Source organism: Tyto alba, unplaced genomic scaffold (genome assembly GCF_018691265.1).
Source record: "Tyto alba isolate M040663 unplaced genomic scaffold, T.alba_DEE_v4.0 Super-Scaffold_3, whole genome shotgun sequence".
NCBI lineage: Eukaryota > Metazoa > Chordata > Aves > Strigiformes > Tytonidae > Tyto > Tyto alba.
In genome coordinates, this window is record NW_024881304.1 from 5,957,392 (window position 1) to 5,981,844 (window position 24,453).

At 37.1% G+C, this 24,453-nt stretch overlaps 2 protein-coding genes across 5 annotated transcripts in view; both read right to left on the reverse strand.

Annotated features, from left to right (window-relative positions):
- Positions 1-24,010, reverse strand: part of IL17RD (interleukin 17 receptor D) — a 69,664-nt gene extending 45,654 nt beyond the window's left edge. Inside the window, exon 1 of one of the 3 annotated variants that reach the window (XM_032984331.2) lies at positions 23,942-24,010. Coding sequence is in view for 1 of the 3 variants with exons in the window: in XM_032984328.2 (XP_032840219.2) it covers positions 3,485-3,607 (123 nt within the window). In the remaining 2 variants the exon portion in view is untranslated. Of the gene's footprint in view, positions 1-3,484; positions 3,662-3,970; positions 4,108-23,941 lie in introns of those variants that run through there. The other 2 variants (XM_032984330.2, XM_032984328.2) reach the window with 2 other exon arrangements.
- On the reverse strand, positions 17,115-24,029 carry HESX1 (HESX homeobox 1). 2 transcript variants are annotated; one of them, XM_042799681.1, is made up of 6 exons: positions 23,942-24,029; positions 21,059-21,124; positions 19,203-19,454; positions 18,907-19,112; positions 18,493-18,594; positions 17,115-17,526 (listed from the first exon to the last, which is right to left on the reverse strand). In XM_042799681.1, the coding sequence occupies exons 3-6, from the start codon at positions 19,393-19,395 to the stop codon at positions 17,428-17,430; spliced, it is 600 nt and encodes a 199-aa protein (XP_042655615.1). In that variant the 5' UTR covers positions 19,396-19,454; positions 21,059-21,124; positions 23,942-24,029; the 3' UTR covers positions 17,115-17,427. The 2 variants fall into 2 exon arrangements, with proteins under 2 accessions (XP_042655615.1, XP_042655616.1); XM_042799682.1 differs by lacking the exons at positions 21,059-21,124; positions 23,942-24,029 and having other exon boundaries at positions 19,203-19,780.
- Between the last annotated feature and the right edge of the window lie 424 nt (positions 24,030-24,453).

Consider the following 24,453-nt stretch of genomic DNA (forward strand, 5'->3'; position numbering starts at 1 on the left):
GGCATGAGCCTAAAGAATAATTAGACAGGCAGAGCTCCTGATAGCAGAATGGTAGGAAATGGGGATCTTCAGAGTCTCTGCTATGAAAGAGAAGAGGAAATAGAAAGCTCTTTAAGTAAAGAGCATAAAAGATGACACAGGGAGAATTTCAGGGGAGAATGCACGGGAACAGAGATCCCTAGTATGTCTGATCAGCTTTGCTTAGCAGAGCAAAGGAAGTTACAACTCCCTGCTAACAAGAAGGCGGGGGGGAAAGAGGTTTGTTAAAATGCTGTATTATTTATTTTTTCTCATCATACAGTCTCATTAAATTTAAGCTTTATACTGAACACGGTTCAGTGCCAGAAACTTCAGAGGAATTAAACATATGAAAAAAATTACTCATGTGTGTAGTCCCTTTAGAATGTACAAAACAACTTGAAAGTAAAGTTGCTCATGTGTTTAACACTGAATAAATGAATCTGAAATATATTCAAATCATCATCAGAGCCCAAGTCTGCCTTCTCTGTACACCTCATGGCTTGTTTCTAGGATGAAAAAAAATTCAGACACTACTTTTCCAGAATAGCTCCCCATGTGGACATACTTATTGTAGATTAAGAGGCCCTTCCCCGATTTATTTTTTCTGGATAAATGTACGCATATGATGTAGTAAGAACATCCACATGGAAAGCTACTTTGCAATACTATTCTGCTTTAAGCAAACGTTCTACCATAATCCAAAAGAACATTAGGTGTAGAAATTCATTCTGTTTAGCAGAAATTTTAATGTAAGAAATCCTAGACTTAGCAAAGTCAATCAAAATTTTAAAATCCTAGACCCACTGAAATCACTGATAAATCTTAGCGACAGTAATGTTAAGATACTCATCCTGATACTAACTGCTTTCCTGCTGCAGACAGATGTTGAGCTTGCAAGACAAATGCTCGAGTATTACTAGAGAAGGCGATTAATACAGGCATATATTTTGCAGTGGAACTTGTAAAACAAACAAACAAACAATAATCACACCCAAAGACTTTAGTTTTGAAAACATTGGCTATTAAGAATAATTTCAGGAGCTATGAACCAAAACATTAAATACTTCCTCATCACATTCTTTTAACCACAGTCCAGTAATACGCTCTCAAGTCAAGCTTTTATTGACACAAAACACTGAGGAAACTTAAAACTGTATTTTGTATAGTGAAAGGCAAATGAGCATTACTTGTATAAATGAACCAAGATGAAATGGAGATTTTCAAGAACAACACTCATACAATAAAAAAAAAAAAAAAATCATCAGGCTGGGAAGTGTACCACACATTCACAGTTTTAGCAGAGAAAAATATCTAACATTAGTCTGTATCTTAACGTACATATAAACACCCAGCTATCTACATTTTATTTCTCCTTAAACAACTATTAAAAGTTAACTGATATTTTTCTAGATTATTTACGCCATTGAGAATTACCTCAATTCAACTGCTTCATTTAATGCCATCTAGACATTTTTACTTTCTCTATATAGTTACGATTTATTCGTTCCCTTAACATACATTAATTAGACACTACTTATAAATAACCTGCAATAAGAATATCTATTTGAATAGGATACAATTACTCCAGGGCTTGTGTCTTTTCAATCAGTCAGTGTCCCTGCAGTGTTTAGAGTGGCAGAGGGGAAGTGGCCTGTGGTTAAACAGAGGAAATACCATGGAATTTTAATAGATCAAATAGTCTCCTTACTTCCTACAGGGTACTACTTCAAAGGCAACCCTGCTCCAGAGCAGACAATGTGTTAGAGGGGTCATCAGTCATTTAATAGTATGTCAAGTCTACTCAAAACTTACATGCAGACCAAGAAAAATACCACATAACTGAGACAATGGGTACTATCCTGCAGTCATAACTCTAATAAATGCTGCCCTGCCTGGATTATGTAGGCAATCATAAGCAAGTCTGGTATTACAAAATCTGACTATGAAATTATAACTGAAAAATGAGACAAAGCATCCAATAAATTGGTTAGGGAAGTCTGAACTTGAAGCTGAAAATATAACAGAAAACTAGCACAAATATTTAATGAAGTGTTACATTTCTCATAAGCAACAAAGACAAATGTTTTTTTTATCCTAATTAGAAAGAGTGTAATTTTTACTGATCTAAAAGCCAGTCAACATAGTTCTATTAAAAGAATTGTACTGTGGTACATTCAGATTTAATACACACAACGACATCAATTATGTAAGCAAAAATAAATCCAATACAAACTTCATCTGCATATTTCTGTACACATCAAAATACACTAATCAAGTGTTAGGACTTTCAACAGTGATAGTTTATTCAATACCTGATGCAAAACTTAACAGAAATACACACAGTGGTCGTTGTGGGCCTATGGAGTATCCTGCCTACATCTGGTGAAACATACAATAGACACACTGAGCCAAGAGATTTTATTCCTAATTCTCAGTTAAAAAGACCTAATAGGGGAGTCCAAACCTCCAACAGTTCCATCTAACTATCTAGGTGTTAAGCTTTATCAGGGCTTGAGCTTTGTTTTTCCATACTCTTCTACACATTTTCCAATGCTTTCGCCTTTCTAAACTACGCCCTACAAACTTCTGAACTGTGTGTTGCAGTAACGTTCTCAAAAGATCTGATCCGAAACCAAGAAAATCCTTAGTGACACTCTAACAAAAAGGAAAAGCAATGAAAGTCAGTTGTGTTCCTTCCAGTGCTGCTGGATCACCACGCTTCAAACAAATTTGTAACTAGACATCACGAGAAACGAAAAAAAAAAAAACAAAACCACACAACTCAAGTTACTTAAAAATATCAAAAAGGGAAAAGCAATCAAGAAAAGTCTGACAGCAAAACACACCAGAAACAGGAACAAAAGGCAAAGACCAGTAACAAAACGTTTATCACCTTCCTCCCCCCTTCCCCCTTTCGGAAATTTCCTACATCCTCTGTATAATGATCAGGCCTGAAGCTAAAACCCCAAGCCGGCCTCGAATCATTAAAATAACAAAGCCCAAGTGATCGCTTTTATCCTTCTCGCAGCACAGGTCGACTTAAGGAAGGGGAGAGCGCTGGTGGTAAAGGACTGTTAAGTGACTTCTTCACACTCGCTGGTTACAAGATGCCTCCCTCCCCCGGGCGAGAAACCAGTAAACATCCCTTCCCGGGAAATGTCACCCTCTCTCCTGGCCGCAAATTACCTACCAGATGCAAAGCCCTGGCGCAGCTTTATTAGTTGTAGAAGACGTTTTTCCCCTCCATGGCAGCCCGCTGCCTCCTCGCACACCCGGGGAAGTGCCCGTCCCACCTGTACCGCTCCCACGGCCGCTTGCCCACGGGGCAGCGCCCCAGACCCCGACACTTGCAAAACTCTCAGCATCTCCCCCTCAAACACTGCGGTGCGCAAAAAGCCCCGCTCCACACACACACACGCCCGCCCACGAGGGGAACCGAGGAGCAACGCTGCACTGCACTCACCCTCCCTCCGCAAGCCTCGGTCGCTGCCCCCCTCCTGCCGCCGGCTGCCGCGGCGACCCGCTGACCATCGAAACAGGCGACGAGCGCGACGAGGAAGGAGCCGAGCCCCAGCCCCGGTGCCATGGTGCGCAGCCAGCCCAGCAGCCCCGCAGCGCCCAGGCAGCGCGACGGCACCGGGGGCGGGGGGCGGCCGCTGCCACCGCCCTGTGCATGCGCGGCGCCGGCCCGGGGGCGGGGGGGCTCCTCCTCGGCCGGGCCCCGGCCCAGGGTTCGGCCCCGCCGCCGCCACCGCCCCCGCCCGGGACGGGGCGGGGGGGGGGGGGGGGAGGGCGCGGCCCCCAGCAGCCGCAATGGGCGTCGGCAGGACGCGGGGGCTGCCGCTGACGCCCCCCCCCCCCCCCGGCACCCCTCCCCCGGAGCAGCGGGGACGCGGGGCCTCCCCAACGGCGGGTTTGTGAGGCTTCCCTGAAAAATAACGGCCGGTACCTGGGATCGGCTTCCCCGGTGCTCTTCCCTGGGAGCGATACCGTAGCTGCTGATCCAGATACTGCAGCACTGGGCACAGTTCACGGTAACCCCCGCGTCTGGGCTCCCTTCTTGCTCCTGCAGGAAAGGGTAGAGGCCACCTGGCTAACGGGTCTGATCTTCATGAACCACAGTGGTACGGTCCAAGTACTTGGCAAGATCAGGGCCACAGGCCAAAGATGGATCATAAACCTTCAACAAATAAAGTGTAATGCATGAAATATTAAGAAAGACAAGCTGGAAGAATATGCTATCATAGAATTTCAATTGCAGAAAATGCAATAGAAGTTGCATGTCGCAACAAATATTTCAGCTTTTTCAATTGGAGTCTCTACAGTTAGTTTTGGTATTACAGGTTTTGACCAAAACCTCTTTCTTAAAAAGAAATCACATTACTAATATATTTCAAATGCAAGCTGCTCTGACATAGCAGTGAATTATATCAACTACAAAGCCCTTGCCTGAAATTCTCAAAATCACCTAAGAGATGAAGAAGCCCAAGGCTCCTCCAAAGCATAGAACCACAGTATAATCCAGCCTGGAAGGGACCTCTGAGGGTCATTAGGTCTAACCCTCTGCTCAAAGTAGTCCTAACTTCAGTTTTAGATCAGGTAGCTCAGGGCCACATTATATGTCACTTTTGACATCACTTGACTCCAATTATTTTTTAAATTTTTGATTTTAGCACATTCTGTTGCTATGATTAATACTAGACAAAAACATAATCCTAATGGAATAGACAAATCCACCAGCATTATAAAACACATTATGGTTTGGATTAAATCAATATGCAAACACACCGCTAAGCCAATCAGTTGAAAGGAAGCGTGACTAGTTGGTAATTTTTAAACTAGTACTGGTTTTACACCTATCACAGTGGTTTCCTTTGTGACTATTGGCAAAAATAATACAATAAAACTCTTTTAAACTGTTTGTTTAAGCTGATGAATCACAGTTCTTGCACTCACAGTTACCTTTGAAAACAGGTTTGTGATTTCAGGATGGTCATAGCCCTTCGCTGTGACATGAACAGAAATTACATTCTTGCCATTAAACATCGTTTAGCATAAATTGGAGATTAGGCCATAGTCCTTTTAAGGCTCTGGGAACCCGTGATGTTTACTTTTGATCTCCATTTCCCCTGCAGGCTGGAATTCTGAAAAAGGGAATATTAAGACTACTCATTCTACAGGTGTAATTTCACTAGTTTTATACTACAGTGTTCTCTAAGGTTGAGTATATGCCAGACTAGAAGTAAAGTCTAGCACACATTTCTTCACTATACACCATACACTTCTATCTGGGTACTCTTGCTTTACTTTCTCCTTGCATTACTCAGAAGTGACCAAACAGGCTTGAAAACTATATAAGCCTTTTTTTTTTTTTTTTTTTTTTTATTTAAGTCAGGCTGTATAAAAACTATAAAGAACTTGTCTTTTGATGTTTTAATGCATTACAAAGGACATAAAGCAACACAATATCATGGCTAAAGAAAGCAAGACATATGTACAATTTACAGGACAATAATGTCTCTGCTGCCCATAACCACCTACGACAAGCAATGACTCCCTGTTGAACACATCTCCACTGATCTGCAAACACATCTCCTAAACTATGGAGTAACCTGTTTGGCATTTTCTGTTAACAGAGATCTAAACTGCTGGATAACCTGAAATTTTTAAGTGGGAACTAAGAGGAATATTAGCATTATGTGTACTATTGATGCATTAGCCTACAATGATTTTAACATAAAGAGATATAATGAACAGTGACATTTCCTAAGTAGCAAAAAAACTGAAGAACTCTCAGCTACCACTGATAACATTGGCAGTACCCAGAAACCAGCAAATGATCTGTCTTATTTACTAAGACCTCAAACTTATTAGCACAAAGCAAAGATGCCACCTGACAAAATCAGTGTTGATGGCCCCTTCCCAATAGACCAGCTTAAGTTAATAACAAAATGACACACTTTAAAAAAAATTTCTTTCCATACTGTCACCATGTCCAACTTACTAACATAAGAACTGACTGAATACAGTAGTTTTTCATTTCTTTGCATGCATTTAGAATAATTTCAACTGAAATCTTTTGTGGAAAAGGTTAGGGGAGAGATGGGAATCAAATGACAGCAGTTAACATTTTTAGCTAGATTCTCCAAAATGCTCCTAGCTAATGTAAGGGCTAAAGTGGCTGTGGGGACTCCACTTTTATGTAGGCTCTTTTGTCCTTTTTACAACAGTCTCTTGTTTCCAAATAGTATAGGATGCATAATATCCAAGTGTCATGGGTTTCAATATCACGCATTCTACAGCTGGTTTTGGTTGCCACTCTACCTTCTTGCTTAAAGCTAAAAAACATTTTTTTTTTTCCTTCCCCTTTCTGAGCAGCTGTTCCCAGATGGAGGGGACAGTGAGAACTCAGCAGTTCCAATAAAAACTTACGTAATAAAAAATTCTGATAATATGATTAAAAATTCCCTACCAAATTTTTCTGTCATTCAGTAAAAATCCCTTCTTAAGAGTTGGAAGCTGTATGCTCTATCCATACTTTGCATTTCTAGCACTGAAATCTCTCCCAAGAAAGACCAAACTTGACCTCAAAAGGAGTTATGAAAACAGCTCGCTTTTGGGCCAGAAAGCATGCATCATGCTTGTAGAAGCATTCAGCTTAGTCAGACAATCACGACTATTGCAATATTACACTTCTGTTGTAGAGAAACACCACCCGCTGTTTGGAAATGAGGATGAGCTACAGTGAACCAAGCAAACAGTACGCTAAAAGGACAGCAGCATTTCAGAAACCTCCTACAGGTCTGGAGTCACAAAGTATCATCTCACTCTCCATAAAAGCACAAATAAGGTCCCAGAACAGAAAACCCACAATATGAGGGTCTACTGGAACTTGATCTGACAGATAACAGAAGGCAGAAAACCAGATAATTTGAAAATAACCACTTAAACTAAAGTGTCCCGCTTCCATGGGGATGGTTTACCTATGGAATGAACATCTAGCATAAAAAGGAAGAAGGAAGATCTTCTAGTATGAAACCTTAAGAATGAAATTAGAAAGTGTGAAATGGATGTGGACACTCTCAACAAGGGCATGAACATTCCCACCAGTGACAAGGGTCCCAAAAATTCTACTCTGATGGAATCTTCCATATTATAACATGCCGTAGTTTCAAAAGATCTGGCTAAACTCAAGTGAAAGCGTTTCAACTGGTAAGACAGTGACCCCAGGCCATAAAAATCAACTGAAATTTGAATCAAATCTATCAATTGTTATGAATACTTATCTTGTTCAAGGCAACTTTTAAATCATTAGGCCTTGAGAAATGTGCCAAAAATTTGTGAAAAACAGAGTTCTGAAAGGAAAATCTGCATTACTGGTCCCATTTTATAGATGGGGAAACTTGAGCACTGAGTCATAAAGATGCCTGCTTTTATGTCTTGCACACATGCTCAAGGCAAAAGCAATAATTAGATTTAGAGTCAGGAAAGACTCTGCCCCCTAGTAAGACAGGAAAAGACCCCTGGGTGTAGGTTTTCTTGTTTTTAATTTGCTGCTTTCTATAGACACACACTCTACTTCCTAAGGTCATCCAGACGTTACCAGCCTCTGCTTAAAATAGTTTGGGCCGTGGAGCCCAGATCCAGCCTCCAGAGCAATTCCATCCAAGTGGCTGCTTCTATCTTGCAAGTGGCAAAGAGCACAGCATGCTGTCCTGGCAGCCAGCTGCCTCCTGCTGTGTCCAAACATTTATTGGCACTTCTGGAGTAGCTGCTGCTGTGTCCAGATGGGACTTGAAAGTGGAATTAGATGCATGAATTCTGCTTTGACACTGGCAGCCACCACTTCTATATCCAGATGCTTTGCAACAAATTCTGAAATTGAGCACCCAGTTCTTCAATGCTGAATAAGCTACACCTTACAGAACCTCTTGTAGTGTACTAGCAGTAGTATTTCTCTCCTGCTCACTTTTTATATCACACTGTTATGTTTGATGTTTTTTCATACAAATCTCAAGTCTATCTTTAGGTGTCTGGGGATGTTTTGAGGCTTATAGAGTCCACAGAATATGGAGCGAATGGTTTTGTGACCTTTCTGGATGACTTAATGTATTCTACAGGAAATTGCACTTAATGACCAAGAAAGTTTCAGTCCTATATTCCTAAAGGCTGAAGTTAACATCAGATGTAAGTCATGGTGAAAAGGAACTGACCAAAATAAACCAAACAGTCATTATGTGAAAATTACCTCTGATCACCGTCAAAATAACAATTTATCAGTGATCCACGGATGCAAATCTTCATATAATATTACCACTCCCCAGACCTCACAGTTCTCTGTATTGTATACAGGCCAGCTTGTTCTGCTGGCAGAGAACATTTGCAGCCAAATGTCAACTCTCTGTATTTCTGTTTAGTTTTGCATCTGTTTATTCATGTGAATATAATAAAGGAGCAGACAGCTCAGTTCTCTGAGATGACTCAACTTACTGATATGCCACCAAATACACTCCTCTGTGCTCCAAAAGCATGCTGAATTGACTCCCTCTGTGGCCACATGTTGTTTCTGAGAAAAGAGGGAGCAGGGCAGGACCGCATCTTTCAGCAGCAGTCTTCTGTTATACCGGATTAGATGTAATATGAAACTGGACTTTTAGAGAAAAGTAGATTTGTGATGCAAAGAAAATTTAAAATTGCATGGAAGAGTCATTTTTCAATACAAATTCTGTTGAATATTCCAAATCAACAACTTTATCCCCAAAGTTATGTATGTTTTATTCTTTAGCAGTAATTGAATAATTTTTAATGTTCAATTTATTTTTTTCTTCAATATAGGCATTTTATCTCAATCAAATATTAAAAATGCAAATCAAGATCCCCAAAGTGCAGTTTGAATAAATGCTAGAAATGTTAATAAAGCTTTTATAAAAGTTTATCAGTTTTACTTCTAATCTCAACCTTTTCTTATTACAGCACAATACTTTCCATCCAGACATCTTGACATTTTCCTTCTGCAGGGATCTATGGGGGAGGGGGATTTGGTGGGGGGAACAACCCTAACCTGATTTAAGAGTCTACTCTGAAATTCAACAGCATCCTGTGGCAATGTCTGCAAAATTAATCCTAGCACACTAAGGGACCCCTCACTGAGCATAACCTGCCTTAAACCCTTTCCCATTTAATGGAAGGAGAGGTATTTGTTCAAACACTTCAGGATGACATCATTTGTTATTTGAGGCCAAAAGCTAAGGGTAATTAAGGCTAAAGAAAATGTTTTGAAGATTTTTGTAATTAAAATGCACAGAGACACTGGTAACAGATACCATTACAGAACAACAGGAACATGGCCAGAAGAATTTTTTAAAAATCTTGCTATTGTGTGACCATTATGGAAGAAGATTGGAAAGCACTTTGTCAATAGCACCTCATTCTACTCCCACTAAGGGAAATACACAAATGAAAGGAAATAAAAAGGCTGGAAGCCTATGGAAATTGCAATCTTTGTTTATATGATAGATACATAACAATATTTCAGAGAAGAATTTAAAAACAATTTATAGCAGATTTACAAAAGCAATTCTACAAGACTGGGCTAAAAAAAAGAGGAAGGGCCCTGTTAGGAATGACAATTGTTGCTGGCAGCTCTACCTCTCAAACAAACTCAAGGTTCTTTTTATCTACAGTCTGGCACATTCTTTTAGAACAAAAATTTGAAGCAGTTGTATACCAGGATTGAGTTAGGTGATTATTTTTGGAAAAAGTAAGATAAATATGCAGATAATAATAAACTGATCAAACACGGTGAACAAGATTTGTTAATACTAACATAGAAAGTTAATTCATGTTAATATGATGAGTTACAATAGATAATTATTATTTGTTTTGAATTACATTATAATAATAACAATCACTGAAAAGACCACTCTTACTACACTGTAATCTGTGATAAAACTTACTGCCCAGCATCATATGTTTAGAGAGGAAAGAAGGGAAAGATTGGATCAGTTTTCTCATTTAAACAAGAATGTCTAGAAGAAAAGAGGTTTTCCACTTAACTTACGTTTCACAAAAATATCTAGCCATAGCCAACTGCATTCTAAGGACAATGCTTTTGCCTCATTAGAATGCTTCCCTATGACTTCCTTTCTCTGTCAAAATGAATTAGAGCAATTTGCAATTATATTGTCAGCTAGCCACATCCTGTAGCACGGAATAAGATGCTGTTCCAACTCTGATGTGAGAGAACTGCATTTCACTGTATGCCTCATATCCAAAGATCTATCTGGTAACTTACAATTATTTGAATCAAGAAAGAAATTAAAGTGAATACTATCACATTTTTCATTATTTTACCCTGACTGAACACTTTGAAATTCAAGACAAACTGTTAAGAAATGTACAGTATTTAAACAGCACAAAACAATTTCTATCCTTCAATGTGGTAAAACAATGATAAATGAGAAGTCTGGTGGTAATAGGTGTTTCCGCATGGCAAATCCTTGCATTGTCAACATTGTATTTATTATCACAGAAGAATTATATTAGTAGATATTGTACCAGAAGTCATTCTAAGTTTTAAACTATAAGGGGTGTTTTTTCAAGAATTACTGGCCACTTTGTCAAATGCTTTCGGGAATGTAAAATGTTTCTGCTACCACAAATTGACTATGCTGGGCAGTCTTATAAACATATACTCATGAAAGCAGCCTAAACTAATTGAGAGGCAAGATTTTAGAAGGTTGTCTGCCCAAAACTGAATTCTTAAGATAATAGCTAATTATTAATGAATGTTCAGACAATCAAAAATATTAAGCACCCACCAATTTTCACTAGGTCCAGTTCAGAAAATCAGGCCCAAGCGCAAGCATCTGTATGCATGTACAGTATAAGTCTGGTCACAAAGTTTGTACAACAATTAGAATAGTTAGTCACCTGCTGGCGTTCTGTCTACCCACAGCCCAACTCACGCCTGCAGATTTTACTCAAAATGCAAACATGTAGGACTGCAGTTATAAAATCTAGCCACAAGAGGGCAAAAGCAGCCCAGCATTTTTCTAGGCATTTCAAATAGTAACTGCTCTGTTTCAAAATTTATGAATTTAAAGTCACATTGAATGTGAAAAAGGAAGGTATGTAAGATGCAGCTAATATATAGCCAACAGTCTTTAATGCAGATTATTTGATCTACTATCTTCTTAATTTGGTTAATATGACATCATTCATAGAAACTGAATCCCAAGATTTGGAGTATTGCTATAATTGATGCAATGCAATTCTAAATACTAAAGGAGTATTAAATCTATCATTAAAAAATATATATTTATTTAACATATAAACCATAATTTGATTATACATAGACAAAAGACTGTCCCAAAGTCTAGATATTCTGGACTGGCACTTCTCACCTTCAGAGTAGTAAAATGGCATGGACTAGTAAAATAAAACTTCAGTGTTAAAAGAGCAAGAAAGGATTAGAGAAAAATAAGGTACAATAACGAAGTTAGTGCCAGGTTACAGATTATTTTTTTAAAAAAGGTCACAATGAGGTAATGAGTTTGAAACACATTCTTACGTATGCAATTAAAAAATGGCAAATTCCAAAAACTGTATACTGATTAATAACCTATATAACTTTTAATGAAGGGGACTATCATATACCACCAGCTAAATTTCCAAATTGCACAACATTGAAGAAAAGAGTGATAGATACTCATTGGGTTCTCCAGCCATTACAGTGGCAGAGGAAAACCTGGTTTAGGAGCTAGGAAAAACAAAACATTGGACTGTACATCCCAAAAGTGGGAATATGTATTTCCCTCCTGATCCAGGCATGCGATCATATTTACAAGCCACACATGCAGATCCTTACAACATCCCAAGCCAGACAGATGACTGTGTTTGAAAATGGTATCATAAGCATTACTTGCGCTCAGTTTGAATCAACAGAAAGATATTCTGTTTGCTGAAGGCACTAGACTTTACACCGATTCACAACATGGATCAAAACACATCTGAAAAATCTATTATTTCACTGCTTTTTTGTTCTTCTTTTTCTTTTTTTTTTTCTCTTTCTAAATTAAGGCACAGACAATGCACCACTTGTTTTATCACTCTAATACCAGCACCATACCACACTCATATGATCAAATATAAAACATACATGGTGGTATGGGAGTCATCAGCAATTATACCACAACTACCCCAAAATCTGTATTTCCCTAAGCATTTTTGATCATGTTCTTACCTCATTGCTAATAACCACCATCCTGCAAAAACAGATATTAGAAGAAATTCAATTTATTGCTGCTTCTCAACTCAACAAATACATGATTAGTTTTCTATTTTGCTAGTCAATCTAAGAAGGCAAAACTGCAATGGTAATACTGTGCCATGCTAATACAGCACTTCATACTTTCTGAGATTCTCCTGACTTGGTCTAAGAAAATATGGCTGGTCCACGCCAATATCAGCTTTGGGTGCCCAAAATAGAAAGACTGGTCTTACACATTTTCTGTCAACCCTTTCCCCTTCATGTCATGCAAGTCAAGGGACTATTCCTCCACAGGGGAATCTATAACTGATGGTTCTTCAACAGCCCTAGATTCCTCTCCCTCACTAACAATCCTGTTTGCCCATTCTGACTGCGGGAACTTTCTTTGTAATTCAATCAGATGGGATCTTTCCCCCCCAAGGTGCTGAACAGCCCCAGCTCTTCCTCACATAGTGATCTTTAGTACTTTGTATTTTTACTGTTCCATTATCAAATAAGTATATGAGATGTTCTAAATAGTTCTAATAAAAGTAACAGAATAGGATTCTGAGACAAGATGAACCTATGACACGAATAACAGGACACAAAATAATAATCCAGGTCAATCACCATTGTTCAAAAGTATTTTTGAAAATAAAATACCTTCTATTTCCCATCCAAATATGCAATAGTAAGTCCTTTAAAACGAAGGGACAAAGAGTAACCCAACAACTGAGAGGGAAACTAAGTCAATCCAAGGAATAATTTAAAAAAAAGTTATTTAACAACCATTTCCTAAAAAGCTTTTATTTTATGATTACTCGTTAACCCTAAGAGTTAATCTCAACTGTTTAAAATTGGCTTAATTTCATGTTTAGTAAACTGAAGGTGTTTGCAAATGATTTTATGCTACTTTTGTGCAAGTCTCCTGTTAAATCCAGTCACATAAACGCTGGACGATTTTTAAAGCCACATTTCCTTTTCATATTATGAGCACAGAATTATTCTTCTTACATACAACTATAAAAAGCACACCAGGAAAATTATAACATATAGTCTCCTGGCGTGCTAGCTTGCTATTTGTAAGCACAGACTTGATGAACTAATTGCAAATTCCAAGATTTAAACAATTTAATGAATGGTATTCTAAATCTGGGCTTTCGGTGCTAACATGAGTAATTTAAAGACTAAGCTTCAAACTATGTTCTTATGTATGCTGCAAGTAACAACGGAACTTTGTAAGCATTGCCTCTTTGGTATAAATGAATTTGAATCTGGTTTTACACCATGAACATAGGTGGAGGTTCTTTTGACAGCACTGGGCATTGCTGAAGTTTGAGGTTAGAAAAATATTTTAAGATAGAGACGCTAATTAAAAGAACATCATCAATTTAAAACAAATAATTATGCAGCCCAGCATCCTGATTAGGGTCACAGGCACTGGACCTATTTCAGGAAAGCACTACTAGAATGTTTACGTGCCATTACAGCTTGTGACAGAAGCCCATTATCAACCTGATCCTAGCCTAAATTGTGGCTGTTGATGGATGCTGTGAGATGTTTTATGACTAGCCAGGTTTTTTGCTAGGCCAGTTTTTCACCATCCTGGTAAATTTATCAGTTTATCGCAGGATCAAATGATGACTGGAGCCAATGCAAAGCAACATGGCTGGATGTAAAGGAGGTTGTGACTTCACAAATCTTAAGTCAGAACAGGAACCAAGAAGACTGAGACTTTTCTGATCACAGTTCTGAAGGATAGACAGGCAAACAGAAACACTGCAAGGCAAAGTATGCAAAACTGGAGTGGGACCAGATTTCAGCATTCGTGGTGGCCTCTTCTGACAGCCTCACCCACTATCGTTATTCAGACTGGCCGTGCCTAGACAGATCACATAGAGTATATTATTATCAAGTAGCCCAGAAAGCTGTGTATTATCAGGAAGTATAAGATTAGAAAATCCTGTTAAATCCAAACTAAGATGGAAAAAAATTCAGATGTATTTGAGAAAGCGATGGCCACAAGTTAAACTCATGCTGGTCAAAGTAGGTATAAATGTAAAGTTAGAGGTTCTCCTTTAACTTGTTGATGCATTTACTCTGGAAAGAACAAGATAAACCAAGATGAAGCAAATAATGCAATTATGCCCTTAAACAATCTTAGTATCTTACATCCTTCTAGTAACATTTGCTAATTGAGAGCTGGATAGCAGGACTGGTGCTATTATTATTCTGCTACTATTCTACTGCTCTTAAATTGCTTTGTCAGACTTCCCGTCACTTGAGACAAGTTCCATTGTAAGAGACATTAGGTGTATTTAGGTATTTGCCAGATAATAGAGTAAGGTTCTTAGGCATCAATCTGTACAGATTAGTCTAATCTGTTGCTGCTGGAAACCTTGTTTCCAGCAGTAAAGGAGACAATAGTTTCAAATTACCTGCAGTAAGGTTAAACAATGGGCAATATATGTTTTGAGGTGAGAAGAAAAACAAAATAGAACTCATGCATTCCAAATATTGTCTTTACCTTTACCAGATCAGGCAGGTATCCGAATTGAGATTCCAATTTCTCTAAAAACTATTCCTAATGGATTTGGTTCCATGTAAATTGCTTTATTTGTGAATGTTCTCTTAATTATATTTGAATGAAGGATACAAGAGAAGCTTAGTTAGTACTGTTATTTCCTGAATCCAACAAAGCAAGAATAATTAACATTTTAATATTGGATAAGTTTGATATTTTCACACTAAAATTGGATTTCCAGGAGCAAAGTCAAACAATTCAAGATTTAAGGATTCTATAAAAATGAAGACAATGAGCTCAGAACGTTAAAGACAGAAAATGGCAAATACCTGTAATCTGGTTCTAAAGTAATGCAGCTTTTCAGTAATATTTTTCAGAAAACATATAGAAGTTTTTTGTTTAAATTCTTATATCTCAACCTATCATTCAAAGTATCAACTAAGAACTTAAGTTAGATCATCCCTTCCTTTAGCTTTTTCTAATACGAGTCAACATACAATTAAGTTTTTTCTATTACCCCTTTTTCTCAAACTTACCTTTCATTCTACAGGGCAGCAGATACTATGGATACAAGCATCAAGAAATTAAGAGCAATACTTGGCTTGTCCATGATATAACAAGTATGAGGTTATCTTGTAAAATCCTAAACTAACTGCATTTTGAAATGCCTTGTAAACATTCAGCAAAGCTACATTAAATCATCCATTGAAACAACTGAAATGTAGAGAGATGTCCTGAGAAAGAATACAAACTGAAAGAAAAGCAGAATGTGTTATAAGAGATGTAGAAATCAAAAAATGTCTGGAAGCAGTAGACAGGTCTTTAAAATTTTTAAGTTACCTCTTCTTCAGAATATATTGCATGGAAAGTAACATGCCAGAAAAAAAAAAAAAAAAAAAACGAACTGTTATTTTATTATTATAAAACAAGAAAGCACAAGTAAAGAATCATCTAACTGTATTTGCACTACTGAAACACAAAAATCTATGGATTTGTTTTTTTCCCCTTTTTTGCTATTTACATTTAGCTTGTATTAACAATGACACTGACCTCTATGTCCTCCATGTCTTAACTGGCTTCGTAGTAGCTGAATGTCAGATTGAATGAGCCTGGTGGCTAAGGTAAGTAGATTGAAGACTTTGGCTCAAGTTCTTCCTCCAGAGAACATCAAAGTACTTTGCATACAGCAAAACTGTTTCCACAAGAAATGTGGAAACCAACCTCATCACTCAGTAGGTAGGCATTCCTTCAGTGTGGGATAGTTAGTCTGAGATCTACACTCTGAATTAGATAAAATCAACCTGAATGTTATAAGCACTCACATAATTTCTTCTCCCTAGTTTTCATAATTTTTCCCTGTGTTCTTTTTTTTTGAAAGTCAGATTAAATGATACAGTCCAGATGTTTTTGACTACTGTAAATACAGTTTTGGTTCAAAATAAAACTTTTTTTTTTTCACATCAGCCAAGTGGGAAAACCCAATTAGCAAAGCTTTATGTCTAAATTCTTTGGGATTTACTGGTTTATTTTAATTTACAGATTGAAATATCATTTAAAGTCAGTGCTTCTGCTGAACCATGAGCCTAACACAAAACAATTTTTTGTATATACAGCTGGGCCCATGTAGAATGTATCTCTAGTAAGAAACACAGGCTGAAGCCTCACTGAAGAACACCAACACCTCAAGTAAGTCCTTAAAGCTCTGCTGAACAAGCAACAGTGTAAACCCATACTTACAATGTTTTCCTACATCATGGCCCTGAAGAGTTGTGATTTTTCACATAAGGCTCTCCTTATGCATATTGACTTCTGGCTGAATACCAAGTATAAGGATAACTTACACGTTCTGTTTGATAAAAATGAATTCAACACCCTAAAATTAATGGCAGTGATCTGGATATCTGGTCTGGTCCCAACTGATTTGATCCTGTGAAATGCTGCATTCCGTCATTAAAAGATAATAGGGCAACTTCTATAACTGGAACACTTACACTGACAAGAGAGGAGATATCCAAGTTTAAGTATTAAACAGACAAATATCCCAAATTAATTATTATATAAAAAAGATCATAATTTTCAGCTTTTTTTACCAAACAATTGTTCAAACTCTAAAGTCAGTTGAATACTAGTCCTTCTATTTGAGATACCTTTTTCTAAAAAATATGTTCTTTATGAAAACTATCATACTCTTTGTAAATAACCTATTTAAACGCCAATGAAACGCACAATCTTTTTCAGGTAGCAAAATCTATTTTGCATATTGTGTATTTCAGACTTTAAACAGAATTTTTTAAAACCATGAAGTTAAGTTGTCTTCAGTTAAGCTGCAGTAATTCACAGTAGCTGAAAATCTTCTGCAACCTAGGGTTTGGATTTTTTTTAAGCTGCAGAAATATCTAAACTTTTCTGAAAATATTTATTAAAATATATAGGAAAAGTTCACTTCTTCCACAAAAAGTAGTTTATAATAATATTTCAAGTATTTACAGTTTATTTGAATGAAAATTATAATAAACTTTCAAATCTGGGGATAAAATAATAATTAATATATCATCATTACTTAAAACAAGTTATGAAAATTTCAATAAGTCTTCGGGTTCTATTGTAGTACCATAACAGCAAACCATCCTTTCTACTCTAGCAGGCTGGAGGTGAAAGTATTTTTCACCATTAGAAACTGAGATTCTCGGTGTGATCTTTTCAGCTTTGCACGACGGTTCTGGAACCAGATCTAAAATTGAAAGAAAAGGCATGCTTTTCAGAAATACAGCACTGCAAGCAGAATAAGCTTTGAAACTTAAAAATATTCACACAACTTCACAGTATTTTGTGTAATGACTGTAGTTTGGAAGTTCAATACTACATTTAAAATCTGTAGATGGTGCCATGTAGCTACCTGCAATAATTTTAACACCACAGACGAAAATAATACCCCAACTTAACTGTAAAATGAGGACCAGCTTCACTGTAATTAATATAAAAATTAATATTAACTTCAGTGACACTGAATCAGACCCTGGAAAATCCTGAGCACATGGAATTCACACACAAGTATTTAGGTGTCATTTCTTCACCTGCTCACTTAATCACATCATCAAACTTCCCATCAACCCCAATATAATACTTTCATCAAAAGCTTAATGAACATCAAGGTGAAGCCCAAAATCTACTGTCTATGGTATGCTTCTTATCACATTGAACTACTTGGAAATCACTAATTAAAGTCCCTGAGTAGAATCTGCCTTTGGCCAGATGAAGACACAGGCTCAAACACTGGTTTAACATATGCATGCTCTACTGATAGTCTCACAAAATAATTAGACATTCATACAAATTATTTCAGTATTTGTTTCAAATTTGTTTTTCAGATATGGTGACAAGCATAATATAAGCATGACTTTAAAATGTGGAAGCAAATATCAAGTTCTGCACATGATAACTAGAGATTAACAGGGCAGATATGGAAATACTACAGTGATGAATACCTCATCAGCGGGATGGAAGAAGGTTTAAGATTTCAGAAGGAATTCAAAGGCTTCCACTTCAAAAATCATTGAAGGCATACCACGTGTATAAATGTACATTGTTTTAAATTGAAATTATTAGAATTATTGCTACTGCTGTAAAACTACTTACTTATATAACCAGAGTATATATAGATGGAATTACAGAAAAGTTCAAATAAATTTTTAATTACCTGGATCCTGTCTTCATCTAAATCTAATTTGCTAGCTAGTTCTTCTCTAATATCAATGCCAGGGTAGGAGTTCACTTTAAAAACATTTTCCAGAATTTCAATCTGAGGAGATTAAAACACACTTGTTGGATAGTTAATCACTACCTTCATAGCAGTAACAAAGAAAATAAATATAAAAAACAGTTTAGTTTGTTCAACAGGAGACTTCCAAGCAGTGTTTGCAGAATTCTGATTCCATGCATAAACACCGGTCTGCTGAAATTAGTAAAATGACTGTTAATTTACACTAGTTCCTGATTACCTTTCTCTCTGCAGAGGTACATGATACTGAATTACTCAGCTGTTATAGGCTTCTACCAACATTTTGCTAAACCACATCCTTATTCATTTATTAAATACTGAGAAAATCCCTACCTGGTTTCTAGTGAATGCAGTTCTTGGTCTTCTGCCCCTGTACCAGCTCAATTCTCGTTTGAAAGATAGCCTCTCAGTGACTGAAAAATATTTTTCACATTTCAAAACTTTTTCCTCTTGCACTGGATTACCGTTAGCACAAAATAATGGATTTTCATAGCAAACAACAGGGATTTGCAGATGGGGATTACTGTCGTCACCTAAAACTAGAAAAAGCAAGGAAATGAGAGCTTCAATTAACTGGTTTTCAGTAGAAACATGAAAATACATAAATTTTTAAAGGAGTAAAAACTTGCCCAAGTTGGTGCATGCATCCATCCATGGTCTGTGAGGCTTCACAGCTGGAATGACATCTTTTTTCTGCTCCAGTCCCAAAATACTTTCAATGGAAAACGAGCACTGTGTGGTTTTATTTTCTACAAAACCAGACACTGTACGAAGATTCTGAGATGCTGATGTACTAGCAGCACATAGCGATGTACTTGCCATGCTTTCACCTCCAGCCAGCACTGCATGTACACTGTACTTGCGTTTCTCCACAAGTCCTCCTTATAGATATGTTGACAAGGGGGTTGGATTTGCAACGTCATTAATTAAAATCTTTTATTAGAAAGTTTTAGCATGTCAATGAAAACTCTCCCACCAAGAGGCACGAGGAGTTAATTGTTTATTTGTTTGCAAGTAATTAGCAACTAATGGTGACACTAGGGGGGCCACCAAGAGGGACAAAAAGTGTTATCTCTCCTAACCAGAACATCGACTTAACTTTCTCAAAAGAAGCCGTGCACAAATATAGTACTTCTCTTTTATTTGAAATCATTAATGTATAAAATCAGTTTTTTTAAAAACTTTATACTCTAATGGACTCCACTTACCTAAACATAGCAGCATGATAGGAAACCAGTCAAGTAATAAGTAATCTCATTTAAGTGAATTTCCTTCCAAGGAAATTTAAAAAATAATCTCTTAATGCTATTAGGGTAATCCCGATGAAAATGCTTCTGTTTTTTCATATGCATATGTAATGGTGAACGTGGTCAATAAAACAACAATAGTTTTTGGCATAAGGCACTGTGCATTGGGTTGGCAATGTTGTCAAAGCTCAGTGTAATTGCCTTCCAAGTGCCTGGATTAGTTAACAGGAACAGTTGCACCAACTATTTTAAATAATTCATGCATTAATTTTTCTTATTAAAATAACTTTGGTGCAGCTTTTTTGAAACATACCATATGTGAAATTTCCTGATATTTCTTACAATTTACAGTCCAAACTGAAAGTAACAGAAGCATTACACTTGAATTTACTGGTTTAAAAACAGCCTTCTACTGCTAGATATTCCTCCCTTCTTGTAGGTTTACAGGCAATATAGAATTTATTTAAATCCTACAGAGTCAACACTTAAAATGGCCAAAAATCATGAGTAATGGGGAAAAAGGAAGTAAAGGTTTTCAAATGAAGTTCAAAGATTGAAAACAGAATTCTGATTTCATTCATTATAAAGAAAATACTGACTATAACATTTTTATATTCAACCTCATCTGTCAGCTACACAGCAGTTTACATGTCACATGTTCCAGCTTTTGGTTCAGGATAACCTTTCTACAGAGCTTCCTCCTTTTCTTATTTTGGACAAAGCTTTATTTGTTAACATGCAAAAATGAAAACAGTATTTTAGTTTCAGGATGCAAACGTTACCCCTCTTATATAAAACTTTTAATTTGGAGCACATGATGTAGGAGCACATAGGACTATACTTTCAGAGGAAAAATCTGGCCCTCTATTTTTTCTTGTTTTGCCATTTTCTTTAAGTAGTTTATTCTGTATAATCAATCATATTCACATGGCTAACAGCTAATATTATGGAAATAAACAGTACCTCCACTTTGATTTTCTGTACATTTGTGAACAACTCAACATTAATGTTTTTGAACAGACAGATTCAGGAAAACTCTTAAGGAAATGGCATAGTCTAGAATTGATAACACTGTGCTGAGGCAGATTCTACAGAGAAAAATGCAAACCATATGTGGCTTTATATCAGAAAGACATTCAGCTGAAGAATGTTGACTTACTGGCCTGACTGTGTTGTGCAATGAGATTGCTGTCAAACCAAACTACCAAAAAGAGTGACAATTTAAGAATTTAACTTACCAAGGACACCTTATCAGCATGCATCAGTGAATCCTGAAGAGGCATCAATGTAACTGCAATGACCACCTGGAAGCCAAGTGCCAACCATCATTTAACAGCCTCAGCAACCATGAAGTGTAGACATAAAAAAAAAAGCCATAAGGACCTATGAATGAAACCACTGCTTGCTGGAATATTTGGTGAACTAGAGGTGAGTGGGATACAGTGTTAAACAAAGGCCTTGCAGCCCTTTATGTTTCAGTACAGCTGTTCCCAACAGGGCAACCTGTGACCTTAACAAAGCAAGAGGACTCCTTTTCTTGACTGTTACTTTGAGTATTCAGATTGCACACCAGCACCAGAGGTTAATAAAGAGATAATGCAAAGCAGTGATTCGTAGATCAGCTTTTTGCCTCTACAGTCTCTACATGCAACAAGTTTGTTTTTTTTTTAAATTGCCACAAAACTCATTAAGTCAAAACCAAAACAGTACATCTCCTCCTGTATTGAACTTGGAGCTGGTTAATAATTTCTCTATCCCAAAGAGGTGAAAAGCAGGATCACTAATAGACAGCCTCCTGAATCCAGAAACTAAGGTGGACTTCAATAATACAAAAAAATCTCTTAATGCTTGTAATATAAACAGCTAGTTTCCAAATACAGCCCACTGATTTTTTTTAAAGAACTTAAAAATACCAACACAAGCACTGATACAATACACATTTCAGAAAATATTTATTTCTCCTGGACAAATATTAATGAAATTCACCTGGGCCACGCAGTTGAGACTCGGATTGCCACATACTTCAAGTCCCAAAGTGGTAAATACCTTCATAGGTATTCTCTTCAGGAAGCTATCAAGAAGTATCCATAAAGACAGGCATATGTGGTGGCAAGACATTTACAAGAGCCACATATCTTCCCAAAGCTAACCATTAAGTAAACCAAGTAATGATAACATATTTTTGATCTCTCTGAGAAGATGGAAAAAATTTCTTCAGGGTGGTCTGCTTTTAACTTCCAGTTGGAAACACTCATTCTTTTAGAGTTTTTAAATGACTTTTCAGGGAAAAGAGATTGAATTTTCATAAAATAGGCCAAAACCAGTTAACTCATTCCCTGGGCACAGGTCAGAGGCTCACCAAATAGTGCCATCTGGTGTTACGGCTTGCCCAGCTGTAAATTCATTCAGCAATGTTATCTGAGTAAGAAACTGTGTTATTATTCCAATTATCATATTGCATTCATTTGCTCAATGTTGAATTGAATCAGACCTGGAGACTGTCGTGCAGTCACCGAAACAGATCAATACTCTTGTTTTTAAGCAGAGTTCATGGCTGCAACCACACACAGCAACAGGAAGTACCAATTCAGAAGGTCACAAGGTAGAAGCTCACGCTATGCTCCCTAATTTCTGAGAAATTCAGTGAAACTGAAACATATCTAAGAGTCCTTCATAATGGTAATGCAAATACATTTTCCACAGGGTAATGCAATAAAAATTTCACAAGAGAAGAGAAATTATTCTAAAGATAAGTTTACATTATGCAAAATTCCATTCTACATCTGGAAGTGTCTAAGGTCAGGCTGGATGGGGCTTTGGACAATCTTATACAGTGAAAAATGTCCCAAAGGGGGTTTGGAACTAGATGATCTTTAAAGGGCCCTCCCAACCCAAACCCTTCTGTGATTCTAAAACATATATGTAGAGATGAATCTAACTGGAAAGTCAGGCTGAAGGTCTAACCTTCAAATGTTGATAGATTTCTTTGAAGAGAAGTTTGCTTAGTTACAGAAGAAAGCTATTTGTTATCAGGATAAACAGTCAACAAACCTATCCGTAAGAAATTAAGATGCAAATACATTTTCCACAGGGCAGAAAACTTAAAAAGTTTTAGATCCAAGAATATCTGGTAGTAAAGAACCGTATTAAATTTCAAGGAATTTTCACTGAAAGCATAAACACCATGAGCCTTCACTCAGAAACTACATTTAATTATTTTGGCCCATTAGAAATGATCAATACTTCCCTTGCATCCCATATGAAATTGCGTATAGAGTTTTAGCTAAATACCATTGTAGTGGCGATTAGGGCAACACAAAAACCATGAAGTTGAAAATCCTAAGTAATCAATAATAGGAGAAATCACTGCTCTTTGGATATGTAAATCCAATCCTTTTACAGCATCACAGACTTGATGAGGCAGCAAACTAATCTCCCTTTCAGATTTTGCACCACTGTTTTTTGTTCAAGGACAGCAGAATTCATCTGTTTAGTAGATGAAGCTCTCGCTCTTTAGAGATGTGAAGCCTCTAAGCACTCTGTTTATACCAGCTGAAGAGACCACACCAAGAGTTCTTGGTGGCTTTGGTCTGAGACCCCAAATACTTACTGTTGCTTCCTTTTGCTATTCTTACCCATTGCTACTCCACTGCTGGGTCACCTTTCACAATAGCCTGTGCAATATTTTCAGCTTTTTAAAAAGGTACAAATGGTATATATAATCTTTCTTGATTACTTATCACACTCAAAAAAATTGCCTTTCGTCTCACCTTTCCCACAGTTTCTTTACAGCACTGCACCACTATTTCACCACCTCAGATATTCTGTTGCATATAGCTCCCTTTCAAATATGTTTTGGATATGAATAACAAAGATTATATTAAAATCCAACTTCAAAACTCAAAAGGTTTTTTTAGGCAAGAATACCTCAAAACTGCTAGCAGCAATTTTCACAAAACATGACTAAAACCAGTTAGCTACTTCTTGGCTGAGGTAAAATCTATTTTGACCCAGGGAGATTAAGTGAATACAGATAAATTCAAGGTAAATCCAAGGGTGGCACTAGCAAAAGTCTGAGAAACAGTGTGTTAAACAGTGGGTAACATGCAAATAAAGCCTACCTTATCCAGACAGCTACTTTCACCCTCCTGCAGAGGCAAAATGTTCTCTCCATTAAGAAACACATCTGGAATGCTCTAAAAAGCCGTTGGCTCTCTTCTCCCTGTTTACATAGTGCCAAGTGTTAGTTCCCCATATTTTTAAGGCCTCTTAGTAAGTATTCTGCAGAAAGAAAAAAAACCCCAAAGCTCACAAATCTGAAAACCCAAACAAAAAAAATCACACACTAATGAAAGACTACAATGACAAAAAATTGTAACATTAAAAACACAGTTATGAAAGAGTTCAGAGAAATTTTTCAATTCATTACTAACAAATCTCATCTGTTGCTGTCACACTCGTACCTCAAATAAAACTTGTGGATGTCTTGTAACATTTGTAAAAAATGTACACAAAACGTAAAAACAAGACTAGTAATACCTTACAGAGTGTTTCAACATAAGAGATCTATTAAAAAAAGCTGACTACTAATTCAAAGAACCCCTGGTTATACTACAAAAGTATTAGAAAGCCC

Coding starts and splice junctions, on each gene's coding strand:
- HESX1 (XM_042799681.1), bottom strand. CDS start 19,395: ATGGCAAGTACATCGCTATGTGCTGCTAGTACATCAGCATCTCAGAAT. Junction 19,113..19,202: donor GGATGCATGCACCAACTTGG/GCAAGTTTTTAC, acceptor TGCTTTTTCTAG/TTTTAGGTGACGACAGTAAT. Junction 18,595..18,906: donor CTGCATTCACTAGAAACCAG/GTAGGGATTTTC, acceptor TAATCTCCTCAG/ATTGAAATTCTGGAAAATGT.